Source organism: Lycium ferocissimum, chromosome 12 (genome assembly GCF_029784015.1).
Source record: "Lycium ferocissimum isolate CSIRO_LF1 chromosome 12, AGI_CSIRO_Lferr_CH_V1, whole genome shotgun sequence".
NCBI classification, from domain to species: domain Eukaryota; kingdom Viridiplantae; phylum Streptophyta; class Magnoliopsida; order Solanales; family Solanaceae; genus Lycium; species Lycium ferocissimum.
The window spans coordinates 37,415,929-37,436,486 of record NC_081353.1 but is presented as its reverse complement, the minus strand read 5'-3'; the positions used below and the strand labels follow the sequence as shown (position 1 = coordinate 37,436,486).

Sequence of the window (20,558 nt, the reverse complement as noted above, 5' to 3'; positions counted from 1 at the left end):
TGTGCCTAGGTCACTTAAGGCATTGAGAGGATTTTTGGGCCTGACTGGTTATCATAGGAGGTTTGTAAGGAACTACGGGTGGATTAGTAAGCCCTTAACTGCATTACTTAAAAAGAATTCATTCAAGTGGAGTTCTGAACCCCAAACAGCCTTTGAGGAACTAAAGAACATGTCATCAGCACTAGTTTTGGCTTTGGCAGACTTCACTAAGGCTTTTATTGTTGAGACTGATGCTTGTTCTAAGGGGATTGGGGCTGTTCTAATGCAGGAAGGAAGACCTATAGCCTTCTTTAGTAAAACATTAGCACCAAGACATTGGGGATTGTCCACATATGAAAAGGAGTATCTAGCAGTTCTATCGGCGGTAGACAGGTGGAGGCATTACCTAATGGTGGGTCATTTCATTACTAGGACTGATCACTACAGTCTTAAGTATTTGTTGGAGCAAAAAGTCACTACAGTACTGCAACAAAAGGGTTTGACTAAACTCTTAGGTCTTGATTATGAGGTGCAGTATAAAAAGGGGACTGAGAATAGGGTGGCTTATGCCCTATCCAGGAGAAGTGAAGAGGATCCTATGTTGTGTGCTATAACTATGACTGAACCCACTTGGATACAAGAAGTGAGTGGGAGTTATGAACATGATCCTGCAGCATTACAACTATTGACTAAACTGATTATTGACCCTTCAAGTCATGACAAATATTCATTACATCAGGGAATTATTAGGTATGAGCAAAAGATCTATGTGGGCAAGGGTACTGACCTGAGATTAACAATTTTTATTGCCTTACACCATTCTCCTGTGGGAGGTCATTCAGGGCAACAGGCTACTTTTAAGAGGATCAGGGTCATCTTTTATTGGCCAAATATGAGGAAGGATATATTCAAATGGGTGGTTGAATGTGATGTGTGCCAAAGAATTAAGATTGAAAATGTGCATTATCTTGGACTATTACAGCCTTTACCCATCCCTGAACTGCCTTGGCAAGATATTGGGATGGATTTTATTGAGCGGTTGCCATCATCCCACCACAAAAATTCTATCCTAGTAGTGGTGGATAGATTGACCAAGTATATATGGTCATTTTCTAGCACTTAAACACCCTTACACTGCTCAGGATGTGGCGGACCTGTTTCTGAAGGAGGCGTACAAGTTACATGGCCTACCTAAGTCTATTGTGACTGACAGGGACTCTGTCTTTACTAGTCATTTTTTGCAGCAACTATTCAAGTCCTTGGGTATAAGATTAAACATGACCACAGCCTATCATCCTCAGTTGGATGGGCAAACAGAAAGACTCAATAGGTGTCTAGAAACCTGTTTGAGGGCCATGGTGTTCTTGCTCCTAAACAGTGGGTTAAATGGTTGCATTTAGCAGAATGGTGGTACAATACCAACCATCATAGTGCCATTAACAACACTCCCTTTGAGGCCCTCTATGGGTTTTGTCCTCCACATATTCCTATGGGGTCTTTGCCACACCCAATTAATAGTCAAGTTAGCATGTGCATGGTTCAGAGACAGCAATTACTACAATCACTCAAAGACAACCTTCATATAGCTCAAGCAATAATGAAATTTTTTGTTGATCGAAGCAGATCTGAGAGGGTTTTACAGCCTGGTTCTCTAGTCTATCTCAAACTACAACCATGTAGGCAGTCTACTGTGGAAGTGCGTCGGAATCTTAAACTAAGTGCGAAATATTATGGGCCCTACAAAATAATCGCGAGAATAGGTGAGGTAGCTTACCGATTGGAGTTGCCTCCGGGTTCAAGAATCTATTCGGTGTTCCACGTGTCGCAGCTAAAGCTTCGTGTGGGTCCAGCTATCACACCTCAATCACAGCCACCGGCGTGTGATAATGATGGTAGGGTCTTGGTGAAGCCTTTGGCTATCTTGCATAGACGAATCGTCAAGGTGAACAATGCTGCCTCGGTGTAAGTTTTGGTGTAATGGACGAATCTCGGCCACGATGAGGCTACATGGGAGGACTGGTCGTATATTCGTAGTAGGTTTCCTCAGTTTGTGGCTCACACCCAACTTTGAGGACAAGGTTTTTCCGACGGGGGTGGAATTTGTTATGTCATTAGGGTTTGTGAAATGTGGGAATTGAATCGATTTGGGGATTTAGATGAATTAGGGATTTCGTTTGGAAGGGACACGTGCAGAATAAGGGAAAGGGCCAGCTCATTTAATGAAGCAAGGATCCTACGGTGGATATTAGAAGTAGCAAATAAAGGGTGGACGGTGGAGATGAGCTCAATACAAATGGTGGTTCGAGTCGTTGCTAGCTGGTGCCAACTGGCAAACCCAAATAAATATCCCAACTGAAAATAGGAAGAGCAGTTAATCATTTTCTAGAAAAAAAACCTTCTCCCAGATTCTTATCCTTCTCTCTCTTCAATTCTCTTCTTCCTCTCTCGAGATTCTTCTTATTCTCTCATCTCGGGTAACTCAATTACTGTGGAATCATTTGATGTGGAGATTATAGTTTAGATTCATTGACAATCTTGTGGTAACTGAAATTGTAGTTCATTTGACTATCAATTGGTGATTGTAATTGAGCAATTTGGTGGAGTGAGTAATAAAATTACCAGATTTGGCCCTAATTTCCCTTGATTACTTCCGCAACCCATTAGAATATTACAGTATCATAGTAGAGTTGTCATGCCGTTGAACATTATTAAATAGGCAATACACAAAAATAACAATGGTAGATAATATTCACAAGTAGAAGACACTGACATAAAAATACTTTAAGATAAGTTAGAGTATCTTGAAATGTAGATTTTTAACTCTGTTCCGATCAATTAGTTATTTTTTAATAATTAATGAATTTGCAATCTACAACTAACATATTAGCTTGCAAATTACAAATCAAAAAAAATTACAAATTTTTGCAACTTCACTCTACATCATTGATCCTATATTCCGTAATCAACGTTGGAGAAATACAGAAGAAAAGAGAGAGAATAAACCGAGTGGAGTGTTGAAGACAAAAGTAGGAAGGCTAGAATTTAGGCCAGCCGCAATAGAGAGACTAAACACAACGTGCGGAGTAGTCTCACAAACGTCCCATATACACTAGCATTCCTTCGTACATAATTAGTGGCACTTTAAAAAATTAAAGCATAAATTAATTAATTTTTACCAATTCTATTTTTAGATAATAAAATAATATTTAAATGATGATTGAAAAATTATATAGCAATTTAATACTATTGGATTTTCAAAATCAAAAGATTTATTTCTTGTGTATATTTTAATTAAAAAGTAAAAATAATTTATTTTTATTATATAGGAATAATTTGATAAAATTTATTTTGTATTATTAATTTTTTAATATGCGTGTTTTTAATTGAGATGACACTTATTATTATACATATGTATTATTTCTTATGGGGTGTCGTGTCTCCTCTGTGTTTGTTTGTTTGTTACTTTAATTTCTTTGAAACCCTTTTTCCACTTTACGTTGAATCAGCGGAGACACAAAAAACAAGTGAGAGAAAGAGAAAAGAGCATATATAGAGACACCATTTCTCTGATATTTTTTTTAGCATTTTCTCAAACTTAGGGTTTCTTCTCCTTTGCTTCTTTCATTTTATCTATGTTTGTATGTTCCTTTCTCTTTATCTTTCTCATGCTTCTGATGGGTATTTCTTGTTAATCTGAATTCTATGTGTTTTGATGTGCATATTTTTTAAAGATTCTTCATTTATACTTTTGGGGTTTGTTTAAGAGCAGAAACTTGCTTCATTTTCTTTGTTTTTTTGATGGGTGTTCATTTTTTAATTATTTAAATCTCAGTTCTATGTTGTTTCATGTGCTTATTCTGTAATTATTTTGTTTTTGCTGTTTTGGTTTTTTTTTTTTTTTTGTGGAAGTTAGAATCTTTGTTGCATTTTTCTTTGTTGTTGGGTTGGATTTCTTTTTTTCTTTTTCCCGTTTTTAATCTGAAAATGTGCTTAATTTGCTATGATTTCTGTTTTTGCTATTTTGGGTCTCTTAAAAGTAGAATCTTGGTTATGTTTTTGTTGCTTTGTTCTTTGAAGAAAGAGTTTTTCATTTTATTTGATTCTCTGTGGTTTGATGTCTATATTAGGTAGTCATGTGTTATTTTTGCTGCTTTGGTTTTTTCGAAAAGTTGAGTATTTGTAGCATTTTCTTTGTTTCTGTTGGGCTGGGTTTCATTTCCTGGATATATATAGTTGTGCATGTTTTACATGGTTGATCATTTTTAAGATCACCTTTTTTTTTGTGATTGAATGTTGTTGTCCTGCATGTGTAATTTGAATATGTTTGCTGATTGTTTTGTTCGTTTTGTAATTTTCTCAGGCTTGAGAGTTGATTTGATATTGATGAATATTGTTAGCTTTTCTGTGGAATCCTGGTGCTAAGAAGGAGAAGTAGCTCGAATTTGAGGGTTTAACCTATCCCTGTTGAAAAAAAGGTTTAGCTAAATTTTGGGTTAGCAGAAGGTAATCGGGTTTTGATTTCTGGGTGTTCTCACTTCTCACTATGCCAACATCGTGGGCTGATTCGGTTTCTGCAGCTGAGAATCTGGCTGCTGCTCGCCCCAAGTCATCGTATGTTCCACCACATCTTAGAAACAGGCCTGCGCCTGCTTCAACTGATCCTCCTGCACAGGCTTCCTATGCTGGGGCTGCTGCATCCGGTCCAAGTCAGGACCAAAGTGGTTATGGTGGCCCAAATGTAGGTGGAAATCGTTGGAGTGGTCCAAGGAATGATTTCCGATCTGGTTATGGTGGAGGTGGAGGAAGCCGTGGCGGTGGCTGGAATAACAGAACAGGTGGTTGGGATCGTGGGAGGGAACGGGAAGCTAACCCCTTTGCAGAAGATGATGCTGAGCCCTTTGTTGAACCAGAGAATTCTGGGATCAACTTTGATGCATACGAGGATATTCCTGTGGAGACAAGTGGGGATAATGTGCCCCCTCCTGTGAACACTTTTGTTGAGATTGATTTAGGTGAAGCTGTCAACCAAAATATCAGGAGATGCAAGTATGTTAAACCAACCCCTGTGCAACGGCATGCTATACCAATTGTACTCGGTGGTAGAGATTTGATGGCTTGTGCTCAGACTGGTTCTGGAAAAACGGCTGCTTTCTGCTTTCCCATCATAAGTGGAATCATTAGGGGCCAATTTCCAAGACCTCCACGTCCGCGTGTGGCATATCCACTGGCTCTTATTCTTTCTCCGACAAGGGAGCTCTCATGCCAAGTAAGTTAATGGGGTAGAAAAGATCAATTTGGTTTTTTGGAGTATGCTGTATGGTTTGCTTTTCAAAAAGGCTTATAAGCTAAGAGTTGAATGCTGTGTATTGGCTTGCAGATTCATGATGAAGCTAAGAAATTTGCATATCAGACTGGTGTCAGGGTGGTTGTTGCTTATGGTGGTGCTCCCATAAACCAACAGGTTCTATTTCTTCTCTTGTTTGCTTGGTACTTTTTTTTTTTGCCTATGCTATACAGCTGAGATTGCACTGTGGCTTGCATTAATCATTTACTGCCCCTTGTTGCTCAGTTACCAACAGTTTTCTTCTTTATTCGGTATCAAAAGAAGATCACGAGGATATGTTGTGTGCTGCAACAAAGTTTACTTTTTCCTGGAAATACCACTTTTACAATGATTAAGCTGCTTGAACTTCTCATGCTGTCAGACAGATATCTTTTTTTTTTTTTTTGCAAAAGAGGAACTTGCTTTAGTTGAAGCTCGATCGTGCCTGCATTTTTCATGTTTTAAACCTGCTTTATCTTTCCCGAAAATTTATGGCGTCACAGAAATTCTACACGTGTGAAATTGGCCTTCAGTTCAGTGAATTCTCTTTCAGCAAGAGGTTTGGTCTAATTACATTGTTTATGCAATGGACCTATGTTGCTCGGATCCTCTAAACATGCGGACGTACTCGTGTGTGATCCTCCAAAAATGCATAGCTTTTGGAGGATATGGCACACCCCACAGGATTTTGGAGGATCTGAGCAACATAGTAATGGACGATGGTGATAATTATTGAATTACAAGATTAGTGAATATGCAGATTGCTTGTTGTATGGTTTTATGCATGCACTATGAGAGAGAGACTTCATATGCGCCAAATAAGGAGATTGAAATGTGTATTATCATAAAAGCAGTTCAGAATTGCTTATAGATGTTTTTGAGCCGTGATGTTGTTGTATCTTAACAGCTTCGAGAACTAGAGAGAGGAGTGCATATTCTTGTGGCAACTCCTGGACGGTTGGTTGATTTACTTGAGAGAGCTAGAGTCTCGTTACAGATGATAAGGTATTTGTCTCTAGATGAGGCAGATCGAATGCTTGATATGGGTTTTGAACCTCAAATAAGGAAAATTGTGCAACAAATGGACATGCCTCCACCAGGTGTAAGACAGACAATGCTATTCAGTGCCACTTTTCCCAAAGAGATTCAGGTCAGTTCTCTGTTTGGACGGATTCTCTGTTCTTTGACCTACTTTTTCTCTTTCTAATCTATTTTACTTCATTCTCTATCATCCCGTTGGCTTAAACTTTTGAACTTAAAGCTGGAACCCCCCCCCCCCCCCCCCCCCCCCCAAAAAAAAAAAAAAAAAAAAAAAACTCCATGTCATTTATCTAGCTGCTTCCATAGTTATTACTCCTTTGTTCAAAAATGAGTGACACTATTTCCTTATTGGTCCATTCCTAAATAAATGTCGCTTTTCTAAATTTGGAAAGATTGAACTTCCCATTGTACCCTTAATAACAAGCTTTTGTAGACATGCAAATGTTATAGTATGTTTAAGACCACAAATTTCAAGAGTCTTATAGCCACAAGTGTTATGGCATATTTAAGACTACAAGTTTCAAAAGTCTTCATTTCTTTCTTAAACTCCGTGCCTAGTCAAACTACGCTTTATAAATTGAAAAGGGAAGGAGGGGGGAATGCTACAATGTTCTCAAGCTGACCTAAGTTTTCTTGTTCTTCGTCAGTTGTTTTTTGCCTATGTTTTTGCTCAATTAAAGCATAGGGAGTGAATTGGAATGATCACTGTGAATATTCATTTTTGTGAGAAGTTTCAGCTTTGATCTTGCAGAGACTGGCGTTAGATTTTCTTTCAAACTATATCTTTTTGGCTGTGGGAAGGGTCGGCTCTAGTACTGATCTGATTGTCCAAAGAGTTGAATATGTTCAGGAGACTGACAAGAGAAGCCACTTGATGGATCTCCTTCATGCGCAGAGGGCAAATGGTGCTCATGGCAAGGTATTATCCATCTGTTATTCGATTTGACTTAATTATTGATGTCTATTATGTAGGCTGAGCAAAAAAATTACTGTTCAGACCTGTAACTGTACCTTCTGAGCCTTCTTTTTGATTGTTAGTTGGTGGAGAAGTATTCAAAGTGCCCATTAGGTACTTGCCTATATTCTTCTGGAGTGATGGCCTGTTCTTTATAGGGCTTCTCACGATAGGAGACTGTACCTTGTTGGATTGGCAAATGTATCACATTAACTCTCTATCTGTATCTTTAATAGAGAACCTGAGAATTCAAAACTAAATGTGTTGTCTAGTGTGGTAATTTTGGGATTTAATCATTTATTGATGGTGATGCTAACAACAGCGACTAAAGGTTGAGATATTGGAGGTAGAATAGTCTAAAGATTAACGAAGAAGTCAATCAGAAAGTTGTTGCTTAAAATTATCAATTTGCACAAGTTGCTGCATTCCTGGTTTTGCATGTTATGTTAAGGTTCAACCATATCAAAGAGAGTCTATCTTGACTATCAGTCTTATGAGAAACAATTGCGTTTTTCCTTTTCCTAGTTACTCTTCAGTTAATTACTGGAAATTATTTTTTTGAAATTCTAATGGCGTTTGTCTTTAATTATCAGCAAGCCCTTACCCTTGTTTTTGTCGAGACGAAAAAAGGAGCTGATTCTTTGGAGCATTGGCTTTGTATGAATGGTTTCCCTGCTACTGCTATTCATGGCGATAGAACTCAGCAGGTATTGATGATTTCTCTAGTGTGATTCTGGTTGGTTAATCGCATGAGACATTTAGCTCTGATATGGCTGTTTAATTCTCCATTGTAAATGATGTGCTTCTGACCTTTTTCTTGAGTCTCTTATGGTTTCTGTATTTTTTCATCGAGTTCAAGCTAAATTTCATGGTTTGTGTTTTACTCCAAATGTCTCCGGCTGCGGTGTTCTCTTTGTAATCTGAACCATGAAATACCGTGTAAAATGGAGGGTATTTTTATATCGATCCTCTGGGTTTAGCAGTGTAAGGCTAAGTTGCTTGGATTCTTCACTTTTGGTGCTGCACCCGTGTCGACACGGGTGTGGGTGTGGGATCCGTACCCGATCTGGTCAACCGATTTTGGATACTTTGACCAAAATCGATGGAGAAATTCCGGACAGATCCAATGATTTCTATAATCAAAACAAAACCTAAGGTGGAATTGAAGAAAATGGAATACCTTGTTTATTGAAATTTCTATGTCACTCCTTTTTCTTTTATATCCTTCTGGAATTCTCCTCTTGATCAATATTTTCTCCTCAAGTTTTCCACATAATATCTCATAATTTAGGTTTATAATTCTATTTTTAGATATTTGAATTATTTTTAGCCGAATCCCCGCACCCGTATCCATACCTGGATTTGTATCCTCGAATCTTAAAATTTAGATCATGGAGGATCCGACCTCTAGATCCGCACCCGTATCGGACACCCGCTCCCAAGTCCGAGTAACTTAGGTGTAAGGCATTCTAGAAATTGGGGATGTGGAACTTCTGTTCTACTTGCTTTTCCCTTATCTTTTCTCGTCTCTATAAAAATGTTGATAGGAGCTGATTTCTTAAAAGAGTGAAGTATATGTTGAAAGTTGAGACTTGAGATGCTCAATTTCTAACACTGGAAAAACTTGGAAATAATTTCCTACTGTTCTTCCTATTATTTGATCTCTAGCAGCTCTGCGGACAGAATACTTTTATTTGTTGGGTAGAGTAGTTGTTTCCTCTCTCTCTCTCTCTCTCTCTCTCTCTCTCTCTCTCTCTCTCTCTCACACACACACACACACACACACACACACACACACACACACTCTTACACTTTCTTCTTTTTTGGGGGGGGAGTCAAAAACCTTGAAGTTCTCTTTGAAATGATTGTAGACAAATTCCTACAATAATTTCAGATTTTCTATCAACTGCAGTATGCATTTCAGTTGTAATACTTTTATACTTTTGTAAAATAGGTTAAAATGTGGCATTTCAGTTTTCATTGTTGCTACCAGCCCACCACATATCGTTTTGACTACAAATGATGTGAATTGATTATTGCTTTTATGACAATTAGTAGAGAGTTGTGTATTGGCAATGCTATTAATAGCCATCACTTAGTCTCTTGAAATGAAAGCGATGCAAAGCGAGAGGTCATCACGTAATTTTACACAGTATGCACATCAGATAAGTGTGCACTTTTAACATGACACACAAAGTGATCCCAACGAGAAATGGTCGATTCTTTGAATCTCAACTTTGAGGAGTTGGATTAATATCGTCATTATTGTATATTGGATGTTGAAATTAGTAATTTTAATTGATATTTGATTATTTAAGTACTAAATTCATATATGTATGATATTTTTTAATTTTTCGTAAATTGTGCACTTCACTTTAAAGAAGCGCGTACTTCACTTCTAGCCTTACGCTTCAAGCCCCATGACCTTGTCGTTTTTTGCGCTTTTCACATTTAAATATCACTGGTGTATTCTATTGGAGTGATCTTTTTTGAAGAAAAGATCTGATACTGCTATCTGATGACATTATTAGTAGCTTTTATGTTGATATGCTGCATGAGGTGGGTGGTGCTTTGGGGCCTTGTGTTGTCCAAGATCAGCTCTGCTATAGCAGATTCCTTGTCTGGTTGGTAATAAATTTCAGATTCTTAAAGTTGAGCGGTTAAATTAGCTTCCTTTTTTAGCTAATAGTATATATCTCATCAATTGAATCAGGTTCGCAATTCCATCTTTGGTATATCTACCTTGGTATCTTAGCAATCATTAGTTTTAAGATATGTGACATCTTTTCTACCTTTTTCCTTCAAATGGCTTGTTTTGGATGGGATTTCATTTCATTTCCCCCTTGATCAGTTATTGTTGCGCATTGTTGGCAGGAAAGGGAATACGCCCTGAGGTCCTTCAAAAGTGGTAATACACCAATCTTGGTTGCAACGGATGTGGCAGCACGTGGTCTTGATATACCTCATGTTGCTCATGTTGTCAACTTTGACATCCCAAATGACATTGATGATTATGTCCACCGCATTGGAAGAACAGGGCGAGCTGGAAAATCAGGTTTAGCAACAGCCTTCTTTAACGAGAACAATTCTTCAGTGGCAAGATCACTGGCTGAGCTGATGCAAGAAGCAAACCAAGAAGTACCTGCTTGGCTCTCTCGCTTTGCTGCTCGTTCTTCACATGGAGGTGGCAAGAATCGTCGTGGTGGAAATCGTTTTGGTGGGCGTGATTTCCGAAAAGATTCCTCTTTCAATCGAGGGGTGACAGACTACTATGGCGGGGCCAATATGAGCAGCAGTGGCTATGGTGCACCTGGCGGGTATGCTGCACCATATGGTGGTGCTGGTGTGACTAGTGCCTGGGACTAACCAGCCACATTTTGCCCCAGTTTGCAAATTCAGATATAGTTTCAATTTTGCACTAGCAGTTCTACTCACATTAGTGTCTACTCTTTATTTTGCCCATTTTTGTAAGTTTTGACGTTTCGTACTGAAGTCTTCACTGCAATGGTGGTTTGGGTTGTTGTGACGTAGTTAGGGGCTCGACGGGGATGTGTAAATCTTGGCAGGTGGTGGTGAATAATTACTACTAACAGATTAGGATTTACTTTGCCTTGCTTACTTCTCCCTTTGCTTTAACATTTGGTAGGTGGATGGATTTGTTAAAGAATAGGTCTCATGTATAGGGGGGAGTTTATGTTTCTGCCAGCAATTGATTTATATGTCTCTTAGGTGTATTCTTTTATCAACCAAATGTATTGGTTGTAGATTTCTAGTACAGAGCCCTTCAAGTGTTGTGTTCAACTCTAATCACTATTGTAAAAATATTACAAAGTCAGTGCTAAGTTTTGTACTTTTGTATTCGCCCCAGAGCAAGTTCTTATAATATTTTGTTATTGTTTTTTGTTTTCATTCTCAAGGCGGTGATGGTTAGTCTATCTTATGCTTTGTCGTTAAAAAGATTAATTTGTTTTAGTACAGTTTTGTGGTTGCTTATCTGAGCTGCTATTGCTTTTCTATTTATTTAACAGACTTTCAAGAATATATGTCATATTTATATCACGTTGCGAAATAGATAAAATTGATTTTATCAATTACCACTTAAATCAGTTTATAATAATTCAATTTTTCTAATTAATGTTTAGTTGTTTTCAATTTATTTAAAGTAGAATAAAGCGACTAATTCTAATTTGATGCATCTGTTTGTATATTATATAGTTAGGTAACAAAATACACCAACTTAGTACGTCATGAAAAACACACAAAAACAGAGAAAAAAACTCAACTTCTACCTACCTAATATATGCTATTAGGTCGTTTCGTACTCGAGATAAGGTGGAATATTCATAAATTTGGAATTGTTTGGTTGACCATGATAAATTTATATCGTCAACTTTAAGATTATTTTATTCCCCCACAGATAGAAATAAATTAATCCAATAATTATAATCTTATGACTATAATCTCGGGATAATAGAGTCCGCTAACCAAATGACCCCTAAGTTGATAACATAATTTCGGTTTTTTTATTCAGTGTATTATTATCAACTTAAATTCATATTTCAGTCAAGAAATACTATTATACTTTTTATAAGAAGACACTCAACCTCTTATTTGGCCTAATATAATTCTCCTCATCTGCCTCATCAATCATTCATTCATTCATTCTGTCTCAGCCTTATCAATGGCCTTCTATCCAAAGTCACATCTCTTGTTCTTCTGTCTTTGCATTTTCTTCTCCCTTTGTCTATCCTTCAATCCTAGCCATCCAAATAAAGTTGATGTCCATGATCTCCTTCCTCTTTACAACCTTCCAAAAGGTCTTCTCCCAAACAATGTAAAATCCTACACTATTTCCCCTAAAGACAACTCTTTTACTGTCCAACTCACACACCCTTGTTATGTACAGTTCAAAGATCAACTTGTTTACTATGAAAAGTATATCAAAGGGAAAATGAGTTATGGGAAAGTCTCTGATGTGTCTGGAATACAAGCTAAGAAGGTGTTTGTATGGGTATCTGTAACAGGGATTAGTGTTGATGAAGAGTCTCATATGATTGAGTTCCATGTTGGGTTTTTGTCTGAGAAGTTGCCAGCTAATGAATTTGAGGATATTCCCACTTGTAAGAATAAGGGGTGCCAAGATTCTTCCCTTGCTTCAATATGATAAGGTCAAGTTCTAATCTTTATAAGTAGTTGTGCTATTTATAATAATGTCCTCAATCCAATAATACTTGTAGTTTGGGTTCATTGATGTTGTTATAATATTGGTTTGTATTTAGTTTTGCTATCCAGTAGTTTGTATAAATTGCAAAATTCTTCATATATTTTTTGTTTGTTCTGAGCTGAAACCAGTGTCGTGCGTGCTGCTGAAAAAGGAATTGTCTGTCTCCCAAAGATAAATCCTTTATCCTTGAAATCACATGTTATTATATATAGTTCAAAGATTATCTTGTTTATAATGAAAATAACATCAGAAAGATACCGTGTTGTCGTTGAGAGGTTTATGATGCCTTTGGAATACAAGTATAGAAGTTTTTCTTATGGGTATCTTTAAGACATATTAATGTAGATGAGAAATTGAGAAGTCAGTATGTATGATATTGTCTTCCCATGTTTGGTTATAGGCTGAGATGTTGCCTGAGGAATTTGAGGCTATTCCCACTTGTAAGAATAAGGGGTGCCAATAATACCTCATTGCTTCAAAGATAAACTGAAGTTCCAATCTTTATAAGCATGTACAGTGTTGTCAATCAGTCAATCTGATACACCTCATTTACTTTCTCAAAAAAGAAAAACTTTGTATATCTAATACTCCTAGTAATATGGGTCCACTAATGTTTTTAGGTCGCCTATGTCCGGTGCTGGGTGCAATCTAGTATTTTATGTCAATGTGTGTGCTGTGTCAGTATTAAAGTTCTTCAATTTTATGTTAGATCCAAGTTGGTCCTCACAAAATAAGTGCTATATGTCTTGTATCTATTGATCATTGCTTCTGTGCCCCATCATTGTTGGATTTGAGGTGGTGTAAAGAATCCCTGATACAGTAAAAGTCGAAGCATTCATTTGCATTGGCGATGAAGTGCAACTGCAAGCATAGTGTCCACTTCATCATTTGAATTTGATACACTAAAGTGTCCAAGAGCTTTGGCTCTCTCACCAATATGATCTAATAAGATGTGCAGCCGGTCCTAAGGGTTGGCCCCATACGGATTGGTGTCATTGCCTTTTCTTTCCATTACTTTCCCGTCTGAGTAAACAACGCATAAAAGTTTGATGCTCTAGAGCACTTCACTTCTCTGCTATAAGCTTCTTGTTTCATTCAGAATAAGATGTATTCTTTGACTATGTAGAATGAGGTTGTTGATCCATTTAATCCTCTTGCAGGACAAACGGAGCTTTGAGGTACTGTTATGCTTCTTTTGAAGAATGGAATGTTGTGCTGTCTTGAGAAATAGTAATTGTTCCTGTATGTGGAGTCTATGTACTATTGTAAGTTTTCATGTTCATAGGAATTGGAATGTATAATTCATGTTATCTACACCAGAGGAAATTCTTCCTTGGCATAAACAGAAGTGGCGATTTCTATCTTTGGTGTTTGTTCTTCTTGGTTCAGTTTCTTTCCTCATTCCTATATAATCTGCAGATAATAAATAAATAACAATTTCTTCCTTTAATATTCACTCTTAAATTGTTTTTCCAACTTGCATAGTTTTTGGGAGCCCTCTGGCCTTACCCCTATGGACGGCGACTTTGCCTCTAACTCTGGTTTGTGTGGAGAGAAACAAGTGTGATGTGACTTTCTCCTCTACAAAAGCCAACTACTACTTCTAGGTTATGTATAAGAGGAGAGCTTATGAAACATTTTCAAGATTTTGCATACAACTGGTTATGCAAAATCTTGAAAACATCACATTGAAGAATCTACCAAAATACAAGTTTCAGGGATTGCCAGTATCACCGTTTCTACCAATGAGCATAGGCATGTAAGTTTTCAAACAGTAGAGGCATCACGAACCTGATTCAATTGATGAGGGATACTATGCTAAAAATAAAAAAGAGAAGAAGAAGAAGAAGAAGCTAATTTAACTTTAGGAATCTGCAACTTATTATTAGACAAGGAATCTGCTACAGCAGAGATGAACTTTGACAACACAAGGCCCCAAAATATGACAAAGGTATACAGATATTCTTCAACAAAACACTATAGGCAACAGAGGTACACAGAACTCTATAATCACCGTTATAAAAGCAAAAAACTATTCACGCAGTCTTCCAATTCTTGATATTTCAGCTAGACACACTCTTTGTCCATTTACATCTCCCGAGTCGTTGCCTACAACTATTTCACATAAGGTAAAAGGAAAGAGTTAGATACAGAACAATTATCTCAATTCTCACATATTTATATAGAAATGAAATAATGGAAATACAAGCTAGATCTGTCATTGACACAGAGTAATTGTTTCAAACGTTATTTTCAGTTGCATAACAGGGGAGATCGTCATTGGAATTTCAACTCATAATAACACATTTCCATTTATAATAATTGCTTGATCACTCAGCTCTTCCTACTGGGATCTACTGGGATGATGGTTGAATATTTTCTGTGGTGACTAAAATGATTCTCAATGGTTCTGCATACATTAGGACCTGATGATTTACTGCTTCCTTTTTCTATGTATACTTTTCACGAAATCATTCACTTATCTAATAAAACAAGAAATATTTAAATGAAGATATAGTATAATACCAGTTACGATAAACTAAAAAAGAATCAGTATAGAGCTCAATATGAATATATACCTGAAGGTTTTGACATTACATCTTGTGCGACTGGGAACTTGTCTAGATGTCATTATTTCTTCTTCTTCTTCTTCTGTAATGCATTTGACCTCGCTGCTGCTTTCGCCTTCTCATAATTATTCTGTATTCTAAATCTTCAGCGATCCCAGAAAGCCAATTTGGATTTCGAGAAGAAAGCATGAGATATGCTATGGAGCATCCAATAGATAGTCCACAACCATATCCCATAAGAACCACTTTCCAGCCGAGTTCACTCAAAATTGATGAATCGTTTTCTTCATCTGCTTTGTTTGTCTCTGGTCCCCACTTACTTCCACAATCTTCCGAAACTGGGAATCCGCGTAATCCATCATTGCCTTCATATGAATTGTTCTCAAATGTAGCAAATTGAGGTCCTTTCGGGATGCATCCTTCAAGATGGTTGTGGGAGAGGTTTAAAACTGCAAGACATGTAAGAGAAGCAAGTTGTTGTGGTATCTCTCCCGAAATCTTGTTAAATGAAAGGTCCAATGATTCGACTTTTGATAACTTTCCAAGTGATGGTGGTACATGACCTTGCAATCCATTATGAGACAGATTCAACATCCGAAGCGAAATGAGATCTCCCAGAACACTAGGAATATGTCCTTCAAATTTGTTGTTTGAGAGATCCATAGTGGTGTACAAAGACAAGATTCTCACAACTTCAAGCTCCAGCCCCTTCGTTACAACAGTTACCGAGTCTTGGTAATATGTTTGTGCTTCATCACGTGGTGAGTTCATTGTTTGATCAATTCTCCTCATGCCTTTCAGATTTTGAAAAAGTCTTGTTGGCAACTCTGCTGTAAATGCATTGCAAGAGAGATCTAACATCCGAAGCTGAGGAAACAAGTTATTAATCCTCGAAGTTCTGATGGGTCCATGCAATTTATTAGATCTCAAGCTTAAAACTTGTAGCTTTGGAAGAGTCCCCAACCACATAGGGAATGTATCATTGAGGTGATTGTTCCCTAAATCAAGAACTTCCAACTGTTTGCAATTGGACAAGGATCTTGGGATTTTTCCCTCTACCTTATTGCCATGCAAGTTGAAGCTTTCGAGTTGACTTCTGGAGCTAAAAGTTGTTCGGAGATACCCAGAAAGACTATTGTATTGCATATCCAAAACCTTGAGGTAGTCACTCATGTTACCCAAACATTGTGGAATTGTTCCCTTCAAATTGTTTCTTGCCAAATCTAGCACTGTTAATGATTTCAAATTGCAAAAAGAAGAAGGGATCTCCCCACTGAGACTATTATTTGATATGAAGAAATAGTTTACAGAGGGCGACAGAATAGGTAGCGACCCTTTAATAAAATTGGACCGTAAATCAATAGTACGTAGTTTAGAAAGTGATGAAATCTGGTCAATACTTGTCAACATGTTGTGGGATAGATTAAGATATTCCATATGCATCCAATTAGACCATGCCCAATCAGGAATTCTTCGTTGAATCTTATTATTTGAAAGATCCAAGTAATGAAGCTTCTCTGTTGATCTCAAAAAATCCAGTTCTTTTACTTCACAAGCGGACAAATATAAGGAGTCAAGATATTTGGGTAAGGTAGACTTGACTTTATTCTCATTGGTCAGAGAAATACTATTATATGAAAGATCCAGCTTGGAAAGTTGTTTGAGGTTTGAAAAGAAGCTGACATCTACATTGCCACTAAAATTGTTATATGAAAGATCAAGTTCTGTTAGATTCACAAGGTTCTGAAGTGACCTGGGAAGAGGACCTTGCAACTGGTTGTCCTCTAAATCAATCCATTCTAATGTATTGTACTTGAAATCCTCAAGCTGACCAGAAAAGTGGTTATTACTCAAGCCTAATTCAGTAAGTGATGGGAGGGAGAATACCCAGGATGGTATTGCTCCATTCAGGGAGTTACGTTGTAGCGAAAGTGACTTTAGATTACGCAGCCCACTTGTAAACAGAGGAATTGATCCTTCAAGTTGGTTATCTCCAAGATCCATATACTCTAGACGCGTGAGATTCCAAAGAGATCTCGGAATCGGCCCCGACAAATTGCAAGAATCAAGTACCAAGTACCGCAATACAGTTAAATAGCCAAGAGATTCAGGCAGGAAATTACCAGAAAAATTAACGTCAGAGAGATATAAATCCTTGAGAGATGCACTGCTGTTCCATTTGGTATTTGGAAAATAACCACTGAGCTGATCATTCCAACCTAAGGCAAGTGTTTCTAGGTTGGGCAGGTGAAAAATACTCTCAGGTATTATCCCATACAATCCCGTATCTACCAGCCACAGAGTTGTTAAATGGGAAGAAAAATTTGGAGGAATGGTGGAAGAGATGTTTACACCACTAAGATCAAGCTCTCTTAATTGGGTCAAATTTTGAAGGAGCAATTTAAAATTGTGAGGTCCAAATAGCATATCATTGTATCCTAAATAAAGAGACTGCAACTTGGAAAGATGAGAGAATTCAGAAGGAATTTGACCTGAGAAATTTGACCAGGAAAGATCAAGATGGGTCAAGCTCGAAAACTTACCAAATTCGGGCGAGATGTGAGAATTAGAGAAGTTATTCCAAGAAAGGTTGAGCATTCGGAGATGAGAGAGCTGGAATAGGCTGCTATTCGAATGGATCTTCCCTTTAAGCTGGCTGCAACCAAGGTCAAGTTCAATGACATGGCCAGTAAAATCATCGCATACAACACCATCCCATGAGCAGCAATCTCTGCTCATGTTCCAAAACCTTGTTTTTGGATAAGATTGCTGACCATAGTAATAATCACAATAAGAAGAGGCTGAGGGATCTACAGTAAGCATTTTCTTGAATTTTAGAAGGGAAATGCTTTCATCTTTGGAGCACAGATGAGTTACGGATGAAGAAAAAGCAAGTTGACAGAGAAAGAAAGATGCTAGTAGAAATAGGAGGTATTCGTAGCCCATTTTTGCAAGAAAGATTAGTATAAAAAGTTGGTAATAGAGAAAGAACAAAGAAAGCTGTGCTTTGTGTTATTCATAAATCAAAATTCATGAGATATATATACAGCACTGGTGGACGTTAAAATTCGAAGATTGTTATGATTTTTTGAGAAAATTAGTTAGATAATAAAAAATAAAAAAAATTGTCATCTTTAATTTTCTGTCTGAAATATTATACAAAATTTAAGCCAAAGAAACCCGAATCATTTTTCAGATTTTTTTAAGTAAAATATTCAATTTTCGAGAATATTTTAAAAAACGGGTTTTATTAAAAAATAAAAAATCAGATTTTTAATAAAATAAAAAAAAATTGTCATTTTTTTTTTTTTTAAAAATCAATTTTAAAAACTAGATTGTTTTTTAAAAAATTAAAAAACATAATGCCATAGAATCAATGAGATATTTCTAAGTCAATCCGCACTAGATTGTTAAAATGAGTCAAGCCACGTAGGATCTTCGAAAATATATTTTTTTGAGAAAATTAGTTAGATAATTTTTGTCATCTTTCATTTTAAAAAATATATTTAAGCCAAAGAAAAAATCATCTTATTATCAAAAGTGGGATATTTATGTTAATATATTCTGATTGATGAATTCAATAAGTTATCTATAATTAAAAACACGTTAAGAACAAAAGCAATTTTTTTTAAATGTTAAAAAATGTTTGGCTCAAGTCAATGCACAAGTCTCCTTGAAAACTTCAAAAATTCAAATGAAATAATGCTTTGATAGCCGTGGACAAAACTTAGAGAAGAAATGAAACATAATTCCATATCAATGAATATTTAAAAATAGCACCGGTGGATAATAAAATGAGTATTTTTTTTGAGAAAATTAGAGAAATTGAAAAAATGAAAGGACAATTCCAAATCAATGAGAATATTTATCATCAAAAGTCAATACTCATTGATATGAATTCATGTTAAAATTAAAAACATGTTAAGAACAAAAGTCAAGCCTTTTAGGATCCTCGAAAAAATGTTATGATTTTTTGAGAAAATTAGTTAGATAATTAAAAAAAAAACCCTTGTCATCTTTAATTTTGATACTTACCAAATATAAATATTCCATATCAAAGATATTTCTAAGTCAATACAAAGAAAAATGAGTCAAAATCCTCGATGTTATGATTTTTTGAGAAAATGTTAGATAATTAAAAAAAATTGTCAAATTTTCTAAAAGAAAACCCGAATCATCTTATCATCAAAAGTGCCGATCTTAGAAAGTTAATGTATATTCTCATTGATATGAATTCAATAAGTTATCTATAATTAAAAACACGTTAAGAACAAAAGCAATACATGAATCTTTTAAATCGCGTCATCGAGTAAAAATGTTAATCCAATGTTTGGCTCAAGAATGCACAAGTCTCCTTGGAAACTTCAAATGAAAGCTCCAAATGGACAAACCCTTTCAAGTCATTATTGAACATAATGCTTTGATAGCCGTGGATATGGGGACCCTTAGAGAAGAAATGAAAGGACAATTCCATATCAATGAGATATTTCTAAGTCAATACAATACTGGTGGATGTTAAAATTAGTCAAGCCCTGTAGGATCTTCGAAAATTGTTATGATTTTTTGAGAAAATTAGTTAGATAATTAAAAAAAAAAATTTGTCATCTTTCATTTTCTATCTGAAATATTATCCAAAATTTAACCAAAGAAAACCCGAATAATCTTATTATCAAAAGTGCCGGTCGATAAGACAATATATATATTCTCATTGATATGAATTCAATAAGTTATCTATAATTAAAAACACGTTAAGAACAAAAGCAATACATGAATCTTTTTAACTGCGTCATAAGAGTAAAAATGTTAAACCAATGTTTGGCTCAAGTCAATGCACAAGTCTCCTTGGAAACTTCAAATGAAAGCTACAAAGGGACAAACCCTTTCAAGTCATTGTTGAACATAATGCTTTGATAGCCGTGGATATGGGGCAACTTAGAGAAGAAATGAAACGATAATTCCATATCAATGAGATATTTCTAAGTCAATACAACACTGGTGGATGTTAAAATGAGTCAAGCCCTGTAGGATCCTCGAAAATTGTTATGATTTTTTGAGAAAATTAGTTAGATAATTAAAAAAAATTGTCATCTTTAATTTTCTGTCTGAAATATTATACAAAATTTAAGCCAAAGAAAACCCGAATCATCTTATCATCAAAAGTGCCAATCAAGACAAATATATATTCTCATTGATATGAATTCAATAAGTTATCTATAATTAAAAACACGTTAAGAACAAAAGCAATACATGAATCTTTTTAATCAACGTCATAAGAGTAAAAATGTTAATCCAATGTTTGGCTCAAGTCAATGCACAAGTCTCCTTGGAAACTTCAAATGAAAGCTCCAAATGGACAAACCCTTTCAAGTCATTGTTGAACATAATGCTTTGATAAACGTGGATATGGGGCAACTTAGAGAAGAAATGAAAGGACAATTCCATATCAATGAGATATTTCTAAGTCAA

The 20,558-nt window shown here is 36.2% G+C and overlaps 3 protein-coding genes and 1 long non-coding RNA gene across 5 annotated transcripts in view; 2 read left to right on the top strand and 2 right to left on the bottom strand.

The window, feature by feature from the left end:
• The window catches only part of LOC132039032 (uncharacterized), a 44,146-nt gene extending 34,796 nt beyond the window's left edge, over nucleotides 1-9,350 (bottom strand). Inside the window, exon 1 of the long non-coding RNA XR_009410339.1 lies at nucleotides 9,142-9,350. This is a non-coding gene — a long non-coding RNA (uncharacterized LOC132039032). The remainder of the gene's footprint in view (nucleotides 1-9,141) is intronic.
• Nucleotides 3,438-11,158, top strand: LOC132039030 (DEAD-box ATP-dependent RNA helicase 37-like). 2 transcript variants are annotated; one of them, XM_059429577.1, is made up of 7 exons: nucleotides 3,438-3,503; nucleotides 4,340-5,245; nucleotides 5,357-5,440; nucleotides 6,210-6,452; nucleotides 7,095-7,262; nucleotides 7,892-8,005; nucleotides 10,173-11,158. In XM_059429577.1, exons 2-7 carry the CDS (start codon nucleotides 4,523-4,525, stop codon nucleotides 10,662-10,664), a joined length of 1,824 nt encoding a protein of 607 aa, XP_059285560.1. In that variant the 5' UTR covers nucleotides 3,438-3,503; nucleotides 4,340-4,522; the 3' UTR covers nucleotides 10,665-11,158. The 2 variants fall into 2 exon arrangements, with proteins under 2 accessions (XP_059285560.1, XP_059285558.1); XM_059429575.1 differs by having other exon boundaries at nucleotides 3,462-3,617.
• A 765-nt stretch (nucleotides 11,159-11,923) lies between these two features.
• On the top strand, nucleotides 11,924-13,978 carry LOC132040075 (uncharacterized). The gene is made up of 2 exons (XM_059430691.1): nucleotides 11,924-12,466; nucleotides 13,683-13,978. The coding sequence occupies exon 1, from the start codon at nucleotides 11,980-11,982 to the stop codon at nucleotides 12,460-12,462; it is 483 nt and encodes a 160-aa protein (XP_059286674.1). The 5' UTR covers nucleotides 11,924-11,979; the 3' UTR covers nucleotides 12,463-12,466; nucleotides 13,683-13,978.
• A 398-nt stretch (nucleotides 13,979-14,376) lies between these two features.
• Nucleotides 14,377-18,106, bottom strand: LOC132040074 (receptor-like protein Cf-9 homolog). Its single transcript, XM_059430690.1, has 2 exons — nucleotides 15,102-18,106; nucleotides 14,377-14,637 (listed from the first exon to the last, which is right to left on the bottom strand). The coding sequence occupies exon 1, from the start codon at nucleotides 18,036-18,038 to the stop codon at nucleotides 15,144-15,146; it is 2,895 nt and encodes a 964-aa protein (XP_059286673.1). The 5' UTR covers nucleotides 18,039-18,106; the 3' UTR covers nucleotides 14,377-14,637; nucleotides 15,102-15,143.
• Nucleotides 18,107-20,558: the final 2,452 nt, after the last annotated feature.